General features: G+C 38.1%; 1 protein-coding gene across 1 annotated transcript in view; it reads right to left on the bottom strand.

Moving 5' to 3' along the window:
- KATNIP (katanin interacting protein) overlaps window positions 1–17,953 on the bottom strand; it is a 60,353-nt gene that overhangs the window by 29,031 nt on the left and 13,369 nt on the right. The window contains exons 7-13 of the mRNA XM_035889130.1: window positions 17,156–17,305; window positions 14,929–15,092; window positions 12,856–12,968; window positions 12,284–12,398; window positions 11,656–11,862; window positions 8,808–8,948; window positions 3,183–4,074 (exon numbers count right to left, since the gene is read on the bottom strand). Coding sequence (XP_035745023.1) covers window positions 3,183–4,074; window positions 8,808–8,948; window positions 11,656–11,862; window positions 12,284–12,398; window positions 12,856–12,968; window positions 14,929–15,092; window positions 17,156–17,305 — 1,782 coding nt within the window. The remainder of the gene's footprint in view (window positions 1–3,182; window positions 4,075–8,807; window positions 8,949–11,655; window positions 11,863–12,283; window positions 12,399–12,855; window positions 12,969–14,928; window positions 15,093–17,155; window positions 17,306–17,953) is intronic.

Here is a 17,953-nt window from a genome sequence, read left to right as displayed (position 1 = left end):
CACCCACAAGGGGAATGCAGATAGGAAGCAAAGGTACGCATTCCAGAGAACATCAGTCATTTGTAAGTCCCTTTCTTGTTCAAACCCTTGTCCATATGGATACTCATGGGGTGGGTGATCCCAGACAGTACTGCCCAGAGCCTCACAATTCACCTGAAGAAGACACTATATATATATTTAGCCCTTTAAAATGTCAAAGCTTGAAAAACTTCAGGATGAGCACGTACAGAAGAGTATTTGACATCCCTTTAACATTCCCTTTTTTTAAAAATCTTTTTTGTTAATGTTAAGTACTTCGAGCAGTACAGAGATTGCAACTGTAAGCACTTCTACAGCAGTTCAATAGGAGTGATTTTCAATGGGAGGTTAATAGGTTTGTTAGCTACATTAAGGAACGACAAGAGGAGAAGCGGAGCTCTGAAAGGAAAGTCAAGAATCGCCTGAAAGCAGAGGTCAATGGTTGAAGGCTTACAGGGTTTGGCATTTTTTTTAGAATCTAAAATTTATTATATTTATGGGAGCCATGTGAACCATAAACCCTGCCTGTAGATGAAGAGTATCCCACTTGCTGATGTTACAGGTGCATTCCCAGCCTTGTGCATGCCCGAGAGGAGTGTATTATGGATGCTGTCCCCAAACTGAGAAATAATGAAACCTCAAACGTGCATCTCCTCTGTGGGTTTAGGAAGGGTGTCTTGAATCACCAAGTCCCTTACCTTACTTCTGCTGCCAACACACACCATACAATTCCTCTCAAAACTTTAGTAAACTACATTTTGGGGCAACACTACCTTGAAAAAAAAAAACACCTTTCTTCTCCCTCCATTGGGCTAATCTCATTTTTACTCCCTGCAGTTATAAATAGCAATCATATTTCCATGCTGCAATCACATGCTTCATTTCCCAAATCATCCTAAAAGCTCTCTTCTGTATCTGTTCCACTTTGTAATCAGCTTTCCTGAAAATGGATGATCAGAACTGCAGCTTTCCAACTGACGTCTCATGAGTGCCTGTGCTCAGATATTAACATTTCCCTAACTAACAGAAATGCCTTTGCTGATACATCCTTGGAGTGCACTGCTATAATCACGCCTGCGTCACACAGGCATTTCATAGTCAATCTGTTAGCAACTACTCAACTAAGATCCTTCTCTTCCTCGGTCATTTGCAATTGATGATTACTCAGCTTACAACTTAATTTTTTGTTATTAGTCCCCAAATGACCTTGCAAGCAGTACTATTGAATTGCATTCCATTGCATTACTCCGGTCCTCAAGTTGATCTTTATGTGCAGTTCTTCAATCTTCTTAACTCATAATACCCCGAATTATGTTACTTGCAAATTTTGTCAGCGTATTTCCATCATTTCCTTTGCACATTAAACCAGTTATCAAAAATTGTCTGTTTTTATAGCAACATTAACTCGAGCCCAGTATGCATGTACATGCTACCTCTAATTTCTGCTGTTCTCGTTATTATTCATTTCATGACCAAAGATGTGCTGTGACATTGCATGTGAGCTTATGCAGCCTCCCCTTTGTCACAGACTGCCGTTGGGAAACTGCAGTTCCCCTAGCCCCATACCAATTAAAATTCACCACTCTTAGGGAAACACTTAAAAGTGTTTCCCTGTTGTTATTGCTCACGCAGCTCCACTTTGAAGATGGCTTTACCCTGCACAGTACAGTACAGAGAGAGCAAAAGCTGAGAGAGCAAAAGCTGGTCGATGGCATTCAATTTTCCCAGGGACAAACACATTTTGGGAGTTTTAAGCACCAGATGACAAAACCTGCTCTGAGCAAAAAGGGAGGAAGTTATCATTAGAATCACGATAACCCTCATCGGTTACATTAAAACTACCTAAATTGTTACAATTTTTACAACCAAACATAAATTACAAAGGTGGGATTTATTTGCAGTTTCCATAATGTTGACAAGTTTTTAATCTAACAGAGATACTGTAAAATGTGTGAAACAGCAAACGGGCTGTGGTGAGTGGGTGGGCGAAGGGAAGATGCCAATTATCCCAACTACTTCCGTACTTTTTTCTTCTTCGAGGTATAATTTCAGATACATTCACAAAATTGCTGGTTTATCCACAGAGGGGCAGAGAAGGGAAAATTCAGACATTCTAAATTTAGAGCGAACCACTTTCTTCACCTTTGTCCAAAAACTTCATGCAATACCTGCTGTGGAATTCCTGCATTTAGGCACACTTCCTGTCCCTTATGACCATAACTTTAATGTAAATACCTAAATACAATATACAGCAAGCTAGCTACACTTTCATGTAAATTGTTTGGATGGTTAATTTTACTAAATCACATGCAAAACTTCAATTTGTATTTCTGTAACCTCTTCTTCCAATTGTCTGGGGCCTTGCCAGACTCTCTTCATTTGAGACACGTTACTGAATGCTTAAGAATTACAGAATGCCAAAGAAGAACTTCTTCCCTGAGGACACATTGCTGGCTACTGCCAGAGGCAGAACACAACTACACAAATCCGGATCCCCCACCTCTAAGAGGATCCAGTCAAACTAAAAACGGTTTGGAGAAGGATAACAAAGCTAATCAAAAGCATGGACCAGAAAACAGCTAAATTTACTAGAAAACTCTTCATAAAAGAGCTGAGATGTCTGAGGGAAAGGTTTGAAAGAGGTATGTAACGTCATGAGCGGAGAAGGGAGAATAAGGGCAGTTTTCCTTTCCCTCTGAATAAATATATTCGGCTTATATTCCCACTGAGAAAGACACAAACCTACTACACACATAAACTCTGTAAGTTTACTCACTACCTTGAGGTCACTCTTCTTTATCGTTTTGCAGATTTTCATTGATATTAGCAAGCATTTGCTGTCTGCAGTACTGTCAACTTTTAGAATATAATTTACTGAAATTTAGTCTTCAGCTTTCTCCAAATAAATCTCAAAACAATAACTCAGAATGTAAATTTTTCAGAAAAAGAGCATTTCATGCCAGGTATAGAACAGGGAGAGAGACTCTGAGCAATGTCGTAGCATGAAAGAGAAAAACAGAATACTGCAAACACCACAAATAAAATCCCACTGTCTACACTTCTGGGAATCTCCACAAGTCCCTTCCAACCTAAATGATTCTGTGCTTCTGCAAAATGGAGAACACGTCAGCCCTTGCACTAAGGTTGCTATTGTGAGCTCTTACCTTTGAGTGAGGAATCACCTTCTCCAAGATTTATAGTGTTTAAACCCTCCTTTTTTACAGATCTGACGCTTCTCCTTCCACTTGTAGGGTACTGTGAGCTGCAGCAATTTTTGCTAGAAAGTTGCTCCGAAATGTCTAAGGCCACACCGCCATCCTTTCTGGTTAGCATCTGTGATCTCTCATCTCCATTTGCATTTCTACTACTGGATCTTCCCAGCTCACTTTTCTGACTTTTGACATCCTCATTAGTCAGATCTGAAAAGTTTTTCATTATTCCATCTGACTGTGTTTGAAATCTCAAACCTGAACAATGTTCTGTAACAAGCCAGGGAGGCTTCTGCTTACTGGAAGTAACTTGATTATTCTCTGTCACTTGGGAAGATGACTGTAACCAAGAAGGAATTGCACCTGTAGAATCAGACAATTTTCTTCCCGTTAGCTTTTCCATTTGCTCGCTCAAAGTAAGTTCATCATCAGATTGAACATGCTCCGTAACTGCTTGTACTGTTGCATTCTCTTTGGCATCTTTTACACAAACTTGAGACGGTAATGCTTTTAGATCATCCTCTAACTCAGACAAATTTTTCTTTGTAAAGCTAATTGAGTTCATCTTGTGCTCAAGATTTTCTTCTGGCAGAGATTTCCAGTTTAGTGAAGTACTGTTTGACTGTAAGCATCTAGAGTGTAGGTCTGCTTTCTTCTCCATGAGTGCAGGCGCATTTACTTCTTTCCTTTCATTTGAAGAATACGCAGAGATATCTTGCTTGTGATCTGTAAGGTCAATTGTAGTGCTATGGTCAGCGAGATCTCCAGAGGCTCTCTTTAATTCACCATCAAACACAAGGTTCTCATCAACATATAATTTCACCTTCTTTGCTCCAACATCAAGGTCCTACAAAAATAAAAGTATGAAGATGAGCTGTTCAGGCATTAAATATCACTGTTCCGGAACGCTGACCTTTGAACATTTGATCAGTAAGCAGATGAAAACAATTAAAGCCCTGTATCAGTACCATGCTTTTGACTACTTTTTAATCAAAAGCTCAAACAACTGAAAAATACTGTGGAATATTTAAGATTTTATTTAAAAGGACTAAAAACCCTGCTAGACACCATTATGAACCATTTTGGCTGACAAGGCTTTAGAAGAGCTTGAGCGAAGAAGCCTAGATTAAGTATAATTATATTGGATCAGGATATAAATTCCAGAGGCACGTTTTGCTTCAGCATCTTTAAGATTCACCACTTTCACGACATTTTCCACAGCGAACAACCACCCAGATCAAAGCCACTAGAACTAAAAAGAGTTATAAAGAGTTACAGAAATACAGGGCTAGGAAGGACATTTAAAAAAAAAAAAAAAATCATCTGGTCCATCTCCTTCCACTGAAGAAAGTAAAATAACCTATACCATTGTGAAGAAAACTGTTTTTAACAATTTTCAAATAATCTGCCTTGATGGCTTATTCCAATACTTAACTACCCTTTTCAGCAGAAGGCCTTTATCTCAGCCACATCTCTCCCACTCACAACTTTATCTCTATGCCCTCCTTTTCTGTGGCACCCACTAAAACCTGACTTTTTCATTCCATTGAAGTTGGATCTAATGTTCTTTCTATTCTCTTTATCATTTCCATCTAACCTTTTCTCTCTCAACAAAAATACTGGTATCTTCAAAGAAAATATAGAAGACGAGACAAAATCCATCTCCTTTCTGCCCTCTAAATTTCAGTAAGATGTCCATCACGTGGAGTCTTTAAAGACTCTCTGTTCTTTCCTTATTTTCACAGAAACCGAGAAGCTTTTCAGGAAAGTAAGAAGCTTCAGTTTCATCCCTCTTCCTCATCTCCTGGTTGTCAGTTCTCTTTGAATACTGATTTAAAATTTCCTCTGCTGCCAGCCTAAACCAGTTACTCCTTCACCTTCAAGTGCAAGCGTCTCCAGTTCTTCACTCCTGCATGCACTCTTTACAGCTTACAAGGCTTTAGAGCTTCCATTCTACTGCTCTCCAAATAATAACACGTACAAGATGGAAAATGTAATACGGGCCAACACAGCGGGGAAAAACAGAAGATGCAGGCATAACAAGAAAGCTACAGCTGAGGGAGGGGAGTAGGTGTAGGAATGTGAGACACATTCCTGATACATTCCTGGCAGAAGATAACCTTCAGTAACTTCTCAGAGAACAGCTGTAAACCCAGTTTAATTGGCCATTATGTCATGGCTGCCTGCGTTACTCCTAGAGTATCATAAAGCGCTATATGTCTGTACTGATGCATTTGGCCATAAAACATGGTATTTTTTCCCCTTGAACAAGGACACTGCTAGATTATTCTAACTGGAGATCAAAACACTTTAATAATTATATATATTAAAAAACTATCTACATGACTTCATCTGAAATAATGATGGGGAAGAGCAAGACTATCAGGAAGCCCCAGTAATGTTATTTTTTGAATCTTTGTATGCCTAGACTGTTAATGTCTCCCTTAAATGCTCAAGATACTGGCTATTCACAGTTGAATTTGGGATAACTGCAATGTTTCTACACAGTAACCTAGTTTTTTTCCTGCTGTTATGAATACTCAAACCTTAGTTTTGTGGTTTCACCTGGAACCGATATAAACTCCAGGAAACCACAGATATCTGTGTATTTTGAAAAGTATTTGTCAATTCATCTTTTTAAATTAAAATCACCAACCTCTTAAGAACAAAATGTTTTTAAATTAATCCCACTCCACCCACCAGTACTGTAGACAGATAGACAGAGAAAACATTACAAAATGAGATGCCTTGAAAGAGGCACAGAAGAGGGCCAGTCACTTCAAAATTACTACTCCGCTCAGTGGGAAATGACTTTGTTTCTCAGAAGTTTTGGAGTGTCTGAGATAGGTTTCATAAGGAAGCTTCCCCAAAAGTGGTGTCCAGACTGTCTCAAGATGAACCAACCAAAGGTACAGATAGTTCTAAGACAATAGAGACAGACTGAACTGGGGCAGGCATTAATAACTTCTGATAGCTCGGAAGCAGCATCTATTCACGAAGAACCAATAGAAGAGCTAATGAAAATCTCTTGGCACCAATATTTTCGCAGACTGAGGCTCAGGCAGCACAATATGGACAGATCTCAGACTCCAAGAACATACATGTGGAGACACAAGACTAAGAACTGCTCTTTCTCCTTCCCTCCCACCCCCTTTCTGAGCTTCCAGTTGCTTGGTGATCAGATGTGGGGGGAAAGATCGACAGAATGGTTAGCTTCTCCTAGTACCACCTTGAGCATGAGGAGGCTGCAGAAATGCCTTCCTCATGAGGAATTCCACCAAGAAGCCACGCTGTAGACAAACACTCAACACTTCCTCCAAAGCAGGGTTTTTCCCCACAATGTCTCAGAGCAAGCAGGTAGGTATGATCAACATCAGAGAGAAAAAAAATGAAAGATTTTTGGAAAATAGTTCTATGGTTTCTCTTGACGTTCCTTCCCAGCTTGCCCATTCAGCCCTCACTGAGTGCCTGCTGGGATAGTGCTTTCCAATGAAGCAACAGGGATGGTATTTCTGGCCATTTCAGTGATATTTGTGCACAAAGGACAAATCTTAAAACCAGAGGCATTTTTCTGTGAATTACACTTGGGCAGAGGACTTGAAGTTGCCTCTGCCTGACTTCTCATGAAAGAGTGAGAAAGAAGGAGCAATAGAAAAGAAGTCAAGAACTAAAAGAATGAAGTTCTTTCATAAATGTAACTCTTCAAGAACAAAGCTGCTGCATCCTTACAGACAATGCACCCCAGTGGTAGTCCAGCACTGAAAAACAATCTCCAACTCAAGAGAATGTACATGAACAGACACACAGGAGGAACACACGTATGGGCAATGGCTTGAAGGAGAAAACGATCCAGTTGGAGAGCAACTGAGACATTCATGCTTTTAATTCCATTCACAGATATGCAAAGACACACAACAGACATCATATTGGATCTTATGAAAAGAGTTTTAATAGCATCAATTAATGATGCAATCTCAGGGCTGTAGCAAGTATTTACAAAATGCCTGACTATTTCAGCCAAACTTGAAAAGAACTGGGTGCCCTCACTTACATTTTGTCTCTTCTTGCAGACTAAAAATGACTTCTTTTTTTGCAGACCTCATCTGAAGTAAAGGCAAGATGAAGCATCCTCTGAGACCTTCCTTGTAACACACTAAATCAAGGAGTCTATGATAATGATGTAATCTGACTTTTACAGCTTCCTTCGGACATATTTTTTCTATTTCCAGACTCAAGCTCTAAAACTCAAACATTTTCAACAATCCAAAAGTACTGGCCTGAATTATTTATCCGTTTTTTTGAAAAAGTACTCGGGCCCCTCTCACTTATGTTTGAGGGACAGAAGGAGGTTAGAATGATTCCCAAAAAAATGACACAGAAATCTGGTGCGTTACCAGGAAGAAAACTGTTAGCTAATTATATTTTGGGGCTTTATACTTCTCAGACAAAACTTCCTCATGACAAGTTACAGAATTAGACAGAACTACTTTGTACTATTCTTTCATCCTAAGGATAATGAGACATTTCTTTAGACAGTGTAGACTGCTGTGCTGCCACCAAAAATCCATGGGATTATACTCCTAATGGATTTTACAGCTTGCCTCATAGTGGTTTATTAAAATAACAGTGCCTAAAACACAGAAATACATTTATGTGTGTTTCCTGCATTACATTCAATAGGTTTGGTAACAAATCATACTATTGCCTCCAAAACCAGCAGTGCCTTTCGCACTCTCTCACAACAATGGAACATTCTGTAGCCCACATTTTAATAGAAAAAGCTACTAAAATTCCAGAAAATAATTATAAATCATGTTATAGTAAATTTGTTTAAGCTGTCCCTTCCATGGCCGTTTCCATAGTATAAATTACCATATGTGCTTATATAAAAACATGGATGAGAGCAAAACTAGAGGGATAAAGCCTCTTATTTATAATCCAGGACAGTAAATCCTCTTTCATCCAGTACCTGGGATTTTTTTCTTAACATTGCAGTGTACAAACAAGAATAATTTCCGTGGTGACATTCAAACACACAAACAAGAGACCATCTGCCATGAGACATCTCTCTTGTAACACTAGATTACTTGTTTTATTGTGAACACACAATTAGTATACTTTTTAATTAAAGTGACGAAACCAAAAATCGAGCAACAGTCAGCCTATTTATACCTACATACATAAGAAAACATGTATTTAAATACATATTTATTTATATTGCGATAAAACAACTGAAAGTCACGAATATTAAGATGCACTTACCTTTGTATCTTTATTTCTCACCACAGTAAAGGATTAACTGACAGAATATGCAAGCCTTTTATTAGGTCTTCAGAGAGCTTTAATAGCTTTGAAAGAAAATGCTAATTGTGGCTATGAAAATGTTAACACTTACATTGCTACCACTTACAATTCAGACAAAAGCAAATTTCACAGTAGGCAAGGACCCCTCCTAGCTCCCCATTTTATTAGAGAAAATGGTATCTACTTTAATTTCATACTTTTGGAAAGAAGATCAAACTGAGCTTCCCTAGGCAAGGTAGAGCATACGTACAGAGGAGTTCAGAAAAGACTACTTACACAGGGAGTTGCTGTGTTGTAATTCCAAATCTTGATCCTGGATATACCAAAGTCACGTGACCGGGTAGGATTGCGGATAACAAAGTAAAGTTGGATGGGTGGATGGAAAGCGCACATCCAAAGGAAGCTTTCTTTTGTGGTCTAAAAACACGTACAAGCAGACTGTCACTAATACTCTTTCTCCCAAAGCAACATATTTTAATTAACTCACCACCCCACAGAAAAATACACATCAATTATAAAAGTAAGCATTTAATAAAATCGACTACGTTAAGAGCAAAACCTTAACCTCATTTCCAAACAGTAAATCCGCCTCTCCTGCCTCTAAGACCGCTCACAACAACCCGACAATTAGATAAAGGTCAGCTGCTTGCTGTCCCAGTAAGACATCTGCACGCTCACAGATGACAGGCAGTCTGCCATGCTTTGTAACTGCAGGGTCAAAGCAAGCCCAGTTTATTTTAATCAAATTAATCAGCTTTGCAGGCACTAGAGGGGATCACTGAGCACAATAGACACTGTATAATCATTTTATGATTTCTTAAAGTACTTACATTTCTGTTTTGCCCTCTAAAGAGAGGAATCTTACAGAGTTTTATTTCACTGCCTCTACTTTAATCTGGCTTTTCAGACAACTGATTTCACTTACAGATCTATTCCTTAGAGCTATATATAGGACTCTACACTAGAAATTTTATAAGACATTTTCTAAGATATCACAGAAACTCCCAACATGAATTTTACAGACAACTGACAATCAAGAAATTTTAAAGTACCAGAGAATACCTAATTCTGGACATTGTTCAGAACTGCTACCTCTACGTGGTCAGAAATGGAGGATCATGTTAGATATTTCTAGAATTACAGTTACCTGCCCTTGTTATTCTGAGGTTTAAGAGACCTATATATGCATATAAGAATCAAAAAGGCTTATGGAGAACAACTGCAATGAAATGCCTAATCTATGTCTATCTATTAATCTATGCTAATTAAGCATTATATCCCATCAGGCACTATATCCTTAGCTGAGAGCACCTGGTGTTCTGCCAGGCTTTTTTTTCTTTTACAGCATATCAGGAAGTACAAGGGAGGAGGGAATTTAAGTGTTCTTAAAAGTCTGCAAGGGTAATAAATAAACTAATAAATAAAATCCCTGATCTTCAGTAAGAGTATGTCTATTCTCAAAGACAAATGTACACTTAGATGATCAAAGATGGAAGTGTTTTAACCATGGTAGAGTGAGTTTTCCACAAAGTAAGTTTTTATGTTAGTTTTCACTCTCTTGAAAATATTAGTTGCTTCATTAAATTCATTAATTTGTTGTTTTTTTCTAATGCACCCAAAAGCTTTCCTGTATGATCTGAAGTGTACACAAACTGGAAATGCTGCTTTGACTTCTGAAGGAGCCTGCAGTTCAGTTACCACATATCCACATCATAAGACTGTGTTCCCTGTCCAGGTTGCACCTTCTCTGACGCAATACCTTTCCAGCTTCAAGAGAGATTACAGTGTCACAAATCAAAGGAATAGATTAATCAATGAAATATAGAACCTCATTGCTGAAGAATAATGAGATATATAAATATATGAGAAATGCTGAGAATAACAGGTTTATAATGGATTAATGAACATATTACTACATAATTTATAATTATCTAGAAAGTCTGAGAGTCACTATTACTACTGCCGAGCATCATCTGCCAGAGAGCACGGCCTATAAAGGAGAATGGGTATTTATGACACCCGAACAACAATTTTCACAAGACAGTAAGAAAGATATTTCAAGTACAAATATTTGTCTGGAAATAATATTCTATACTTAATTTCAACTAAACTTCAAAATACTGCGTATTTGCCCTCTTTTTATTCTCATTCACTCTGCAAGCAGAAAAGTATCCCTAACAGGAAATGAGTTATAATTTATATTTTTTAATAGATGAAGTCATTTAGTATCCTCATCCACTACAATCATACTAATTTTTACTAGAATCCTAGCTCTGAAGGCCCATGGAGACAAAGAACACCCAGTGAATGTGTGGCACAAATGAAATTATGGCTGCATGAAGGGCTACGGACATTTGCTAATCTCTTCGGTAGCATCAGAATTTCATACCAGTTAGTGTCTTTTGTCCATTGTCTTTAGTATTTAAGTACCTCATGTTGCCTCATCTTACTATCTCACAGAAGAGCCATGAAATACTTTTACCACGCCACATATTTTTCTTAATCTCTTGTTCAAAACTACCTACCTACACATTCTTATTCTTCCGTGATTCTTCCCTAGGTAAAAGGGTAACAAGGGGACAGGAGAGAATAAGCACATTTCCTTCTTAAGTTCACTTAAATTTATATTAAACATCTGGAAGAAGTTAGCAGTGATGCTCCTACACCTTCAGATCACAAGAATTACTTAAGTTTATCAGCAGACATACTGTAAAAGTGCAAAATTCCCTGTCCTTAAAGTTTTGTGATCTCCTTCCATACTATGATTACATTACAATACTTTAGAAACTGAATGTGTTCTTTTATCCAAGACAATACCCTAGAGTTAATATATAAGGAGGCAGAGTTAAAGCTGTCTCCTTCCAGTTGCTCACTTAAGTCAGTCAGGCAAATTAATCAAATTCTGTTCCAAAACAAAATTATAACTGAATACCAACATCTTGGACAGGAAAGCTGGATTTGTTAGTAATAAGCAACATTTGTAATTTTCTAAATTATCAGATAGTTGTTATGCAAGGCAGGTTCAAAATGCAATCATGTTTCTGAACAAAAAAAACCCTACAGATAGAATATTGAAGAAATATTATAAGGAGAAATTTTCCCATCCAGGACTAAGCTGTCTTACATTTAAGTTCTTATTGACCAAGCAGCACAAATCCCCGGGGTTGTCAGCATTTCGAATGTCCACATCATGAGGAGACACAAATATCTTTTCATTGTATAAATCAAAGAATTCCACCTCGCTCAGGCCCACGTTTACTGGATTTCCCCAGTTAGAAAGAAGTTCCATAGTCACATAAATGGCGTCACGTACTTCCATACTGGTTGTCATCTGGACCGAAATGAAATATGGTATAAACATAAGTGACAAAACAATCGAATGCGGAACAAAATACAGACTGTTAACACTATGATAGTCAGAAGCAAAAAGCTTGCAAACTCAAGGCTATCTGGATGACAATAAATAATTTGGGGGTCCACCAATTCTGCCCTATATCAACTAATAAATCTATGGCGGGGTAAGAGAACTTACCACCCTCTTTCAAAGCCTAAGGAAAAAAAAAGCTCTCTGTTCTTTGTCCGATTCCTTTGTCATTCTGATGAACAAAGGAACAGCGATAAATTCTCTTCTCTTACCCTGCCATAGGTTTATTAGTTGACATGGGGCAGAATCTGTGGAATACAGTTCATTCAATGTACTTTTATTTCAGTAATACTAGGAAGCATCAGTTATGGTGCATATATGCACAAACCTTATCTCTCGACATGTCATCTACTTCAGATTTGTCATCAGACAGGAACGTGTCATTATCACAGGCAGAATGGCTCTCAGGCTCTGGAAGGACTTTCAGAAGTTTCTTCTGTTGTCTGAAACATACGTATTCTTTTATGTGTTACTTCCTCATAATCCTTGTATTTTTAAGAAATAGTTTCGTTGGTGCGAAGGTGAAGAGATGATAGGACGAACCCACACACCCCACAGAAGAATCCCATGAACCCGCACACTGAATGACAACTGTTGCAGCATCCCACCTTAGATAGAGAGTTTGGTTAAAAGACTGGGCTCCAGTTCTCGGCTGGTTCTGTGGCAGTCTGAGAAAGTAATGCATAGGAAATAAAAAGACAAACAGAGGGAGATGTTGGCAGTTCCCTGATCCACAGAGACTGGCCCAAGGCTGGAACCTTTTCTCTGATTTGCTACTATTTGCATGATGTCTCAGATATTTAACAATTATCGAGTGTAGTGGTACTATACCACACCTGGTGGTACACTGAAAAATATCTCTTCAGAAAAGGAAGCTAGCTTTAAAGGAAATATATATACCTGCTTCCAAAAGGACAAATTCTCTCAACAGCTTTTGTGACTGCAGCCCTTGTCTGGCTTTTTTCTGGAGGTTGAGCCATTGCAGAAACAACAGATGAAACAGGAACTTTCTTCTAAGTAAGAAAAAGACAAACATGTTTCAGTCACATTGTTCTCTACCTACCAGTAAGTATCAGTCTGCATCTCTGGAATAAGGAAGAGTTTGGGACCAGCTTGGTCTCAGCTAGCCTTAGCTAATCTGTAACTCAGTATAGAGTTAAAGCACATTTAACAGAATTGGTCTCGATTTGCAATGAAAGAGCTGAGCCTGGAGCTTGATCCCCTGTGTGGAAGAAAAGTAATGTTAAAAGCATTCCCTGATGACTATTGAAAATGCGTGTGTGTAATATATATATATATGTGTGTGTGTGTGTGTGTGTGCGCGTCTGAAATCTTATTGTATACATTTGGTAGGACTCAGAGTTGGCCAAAGCTTTGGCACAGGTCTGCCTAGACTTTCTCCTTCTCCAAATAAGGATCACAAGGACTTTTAAACCTAAAAAGCTCAGTTTTATGAGAATAAAATCTTGGTTTATTTTTTTAAATATAGAACTCAGCACAGTGAACAAGTAGTCAGATGAGGAATGACAGTCCTTCTGTTCTTCGGTCACTTCCATTTCTATAATTTTTGAAGAGTAAGAGAACTTTAAAATGCTTAGAAGTTAATTACTTTTTTAGTATTAAAAATTCTGCATTGTTATACATTTAAATATCAAAGGCCAAGTTCCACAACCCCTTAACTGTGTAAGCAAAATTCAATTACTTGTGGAAGATCATTTAGGTCAGCTTTAAGACTGAGAATTCACAGTAGGTTTTTGAAACTCCATCTCAAGTGTCAGGGTAAAATTGCGTCTATTTTAAGTATTATTTAATTATTTTTCATGTAAGCACAACAATATTAAAATTAGTCCTAATGTTAGCAGGAAGATACTTTATGTCAACAAATTCTATTGAATATTCTCTCTCAATCACAAAGCTATAAATATCTCAAAACCAAGAGGAATAAGATTGAAAAGTTGCCCTAGATGGTGAATTGATATGTAAAGTACTTACCGATAGTAAAAGAACATTTTAACCTTCGCTCCTAACCAAAACTCCGCAGAAACCTAATGTTGGCTCAGCAATGACAGTGGATTCATAGCACCAACTCACAACTTTAGGGAGCATCAGCTTAGGTTAACGTAGTCGACTGTCTTGGAAACTCTCAGAATTCAGATGAGTAACTGCAAGATTGTCTAGGCAAATCTCTTTTCTCCCATAAAAATGAATCTCCTAAACACCAAACTGGAAGCAGACTTTGAATCCGTGAACACTGTCTGTAACAGATAATTTTTTAAATTTCATTTTACACTCAAATTTCTTTAGGTACTTTCTTGATGTTAGGAGAACTGAATTACTGGTTATGCTCGAAATTAGCTAGGATTGCCAACACAAACCTCCTTATTTAACTTAACAAGGAATAATGGTCTAACCTGAATCAGAAGGGAATGGATTTTTGTTGATCTCCCTGTTTATAAGATGAGGTTTTAATTGCTTTTAAAGATGGTTGTGGAGATACGAGATGTACACACACTGGTGCAGAAAACCCATACCAGCTCCTCCTCACCGAGAGCCAGCAGCATACATGACAGCTCTACTCCAAGCGGAGTATGTATTAACAGGGAATGGTGCCCATATTAATGAATACAGTAGGAAGGTAGGATTTATTGGCATGGAAATCACACATTATCTTGTTTAAGAAGCTTCCAGAATGAAAATGGCTCAACCAGGCCTGCAGCTGTGCATTTGACTGTACAGACATATCATGCAACTGGTCTATCGGTTGCTCAGTGATCCCTGAAATCAAGAGAGAGCTGTGGGATGCTATCCTGAGGAAGCAGATGAAAGAAAACCACCCTATGGAAGAATAACACAAATTCAATTACACTTGAGAAGCATCACCATTCACTCATACATAATCTTAATGTATAATAATGTAATTCAAGGGGGGTTTTGCTACTTGATCAGACAGCCCTTTTCTGCATCTTGACTTACCTTGTGAGGGCTTGTGGAAACTGTCTGCCTTTGCAGATCTCTCTGCAAGACTTCATTTTCAATTTGCATTGCTTTAACCACAGCTGAAACTGAGAGATCGGGGTCCTTCTCACATACATTCTTTCGAGTGGCTGAAAGCGGTCGTTCTGGGCGACTTAATGGTCCTGCCACCAAAAGAAGGAAGGAATATTCATTTGTCCAGACATAAAAATATGGAACATTACAACAGGGTACATTTGAAACATCTGATTCAGTTACTGACACAGCACTTCACTAGCAGTCTATAAGCATCCCAAGAGGCTGAATTGCTAGAATTTGTTTTTATATTAAGATTCCAGGTCACATCTACTTTAGACAACAGCTGAAACATTATCATAAGAGGAGTAAAATTGACACATGGGAAACATAATTTTTATGCTGTAAGATTTTTTTGTACCTGCTTTGTTCAGGTATTTAATGGAAGTATATAGAATTTCAGCACACCAGAATTTTTCAATGTAACTGGGGTGTTCAGCTATTTTGGAGGAATCCCTAGAGTCTCCTAGCAAAACAAGGGGAGTCAGGAGTTGCTATTTGCAAGGCAAAATAAATGACCTTATCACTTAAGCGGTCATCAAAATGCCCATACACATCCCAATCTTCCCAAACATCACCGAGAAACAGAAAAGTCACAGCCTATAAACAGGTTTAAAAGAAAGGAAATAAAATTTAACAATAGAGGATCTGAGATTGGACTAAAAGAGAAGCACAGTGGTTATATTCAAGGAATTCAAAAGTCAAGGGAAGAAAAGAGACCAAAGTTGTACAGACATTAAGATCAAGTGAAAATATTGAAGAGCAGGCTGATACACAGTGTGGTTTACTAAGGTTTACTAAGCAGGAGAGTAAAACGGCAGTGGATGCGAGCAACATGTGGTCTACCTTGAAAAGACAGGAAGTTAAAACTGAGCTGAGGTTTGCATGCACTCACACTCTAAGCCCTATGCCATCTTCACTCATAAAAACTTTCAACAACTATTAGTCATCTCTGCAAATACAGAGATCGAATGAAGTGCTTTTTATTTATCCATACTATACCATCCCTGTGAAATGAAATTAATTTAAGGATTTAAAGTGATAGTTGGACAGAAACAGTTCTAGCAAGCACTATTATAACCTGGGAAAGTGCTACACACATCTTTGGAAAATGGTCAAATCAAGCATCTGCTCAGACAGATGGTGGGTGAGGGTCTCAGAAGCTACAAAGAGGATTTATTCTGAAGCCAAAAGAATTAGCTTCTCTTCCTCAATTTGGTTTTCTGCCAATTCAGAAACTAACATTTTGACTTTTCAAACTGTTAGCTTTATTGCTTTCTTGGGACACATCTGGATTTTGCTTTTTTTTTTTTTTTTTGAAAAGAGTGTCTTAACCACAGAGTATGGTAAGCATGAAAACTTTTATCTCAGACCTTTCAAACCTCAAGTTCATCAGACTTGTTGAATTGAGGACTGTGCTGAAATAACAACTGCAGCTATGATTTCAGCCCCTAGATTTGTGTTGGGTTTTTTGGGTTTTTTTTCAGGCCAGGTAAAGACCACACCTTAGCGGCAGATTTATAGAATAAGCACCAGTGCTTTCAAAATGGCATTCTCCAGTCCAGGAAAAACATTTTCCAGTATGGTACTAGATACCAGCATACCTACCCAGCACTGGAGACTGATCTCCAGTGTTCAAGGTGTAATTGAAGTACAGCCCCAAGCAGCAACAGAGCTAGTTTTGCTGAGATGTGGGAAACTATGCCTTTGTTGCTATAAATGCACTGTGTTAAAATCTTCCACCAAAGCATCAATTGCTGATTTTGAGAAGACACACTTCTGTTAATACCATAGTGACCAGGTCTCCATGAGGAAAGTGGGAAACACATGGCAAGCACAAGGACTGAAAGGGAGAGGAAAAAGTCATACACCGTGGAAGCAAAAAGAGAAGGAAGGTAGTAAAGATGCAGCAGACAACTACAGTATACTAAGTATACAGGCTCTGGACTTTCTCACAATCTTACTTAAGTCAAAACGCTCAAGGTGGCAAACACAACAACAAAAAAACCGCAAAAAAAAAAAAAAAAAAAAAAAAAAAGAGATCAGCTAAGAAAAATCACATCATAACAGATGCGTGCTGAAATTACACGAGCCAGAAGGGAAAAAAGCATGAAATCTCTCCTTATTGACATTATATATTCTTATTTCTTACTAGAACAAATTCTTTCATGTCTTTCCTGCTGCAAGAACTCAGCAGAGAGCGGCCGAGTGATTTTATTTTTTACCACGATTGGTCTGACAGGAATGTACATTTCAGCATTATCTTTTCTTTTCGCCGAGAGAACTCGTGGCAGCTTCACTTCTGCAAGATAATAAGGGAATAGAAATAATCAACTTCAGAGACATTTAGGAGCAGCCAGCCAGGGATCTTAACTGCTAAAATTTTGCCAGTTTAATTATGCTGGCATAGTTAAAGTGATAAGCTCCATCCTCCCTCCCTTTCACTGATACTGTTCTACTGATGTAGAAGTACATGTGCACAGCTTGCACTGACTTCATGAAATAAAATATATCATTATAAGGTACCAATATTTCTCATCTGTACTAGATATTTACCCGCATTACTGTCAAGAAAAGCAAAAATAAAAAAGAAGTCCTGAGTCACTTATTAACACAGTTACAGGAAAATAAATTCTTAAAACACAGACTAAAATGTTGTCTTATTTAGAAGTTTCAAAGGGTTGCCTAGTGTAGTTCACAAGAGTACTTCTTCACTTTTTCCTATGAGAATTTTTAATGCCTCCATTGTTTGCATCACAGCTTTGAAACTTCTCTCTGGAAAAAAAAATAAATCATGTACTCTCCCAAAGATCTTGTTCTCGCTGCTGCTCCATCCCTTGTTCCTATCTCTTCTCCTGCCAACCTCTCCCCATTCACACTCCACTCACCTCTATGATAATGAGAGGAACGCTCCTTTACTCAATTTGTTCAAAGCTTGTTCCTCTTAAGT

This window comes from Egretta garzetta, unplaced genomic scaffold (genome assembly GCF_000687185.1).
Source record: "Egretta garzetta isolate BGI_Z169 unplaced genomic scaffold, ASM68718v1 scaffold42, whole genome shotgun sequence".
NCBI classification, from domain to species: Eukaryota; Metazoa; Chordata; class Aves; order Pelecaniformes; family Ardeidae; genus Egretta; species Egretta garzetta.
Note: the sequence above shows the minus strand (reverse complement) of the source record. Positions and strands in the feature narration are given on the sequence as shown.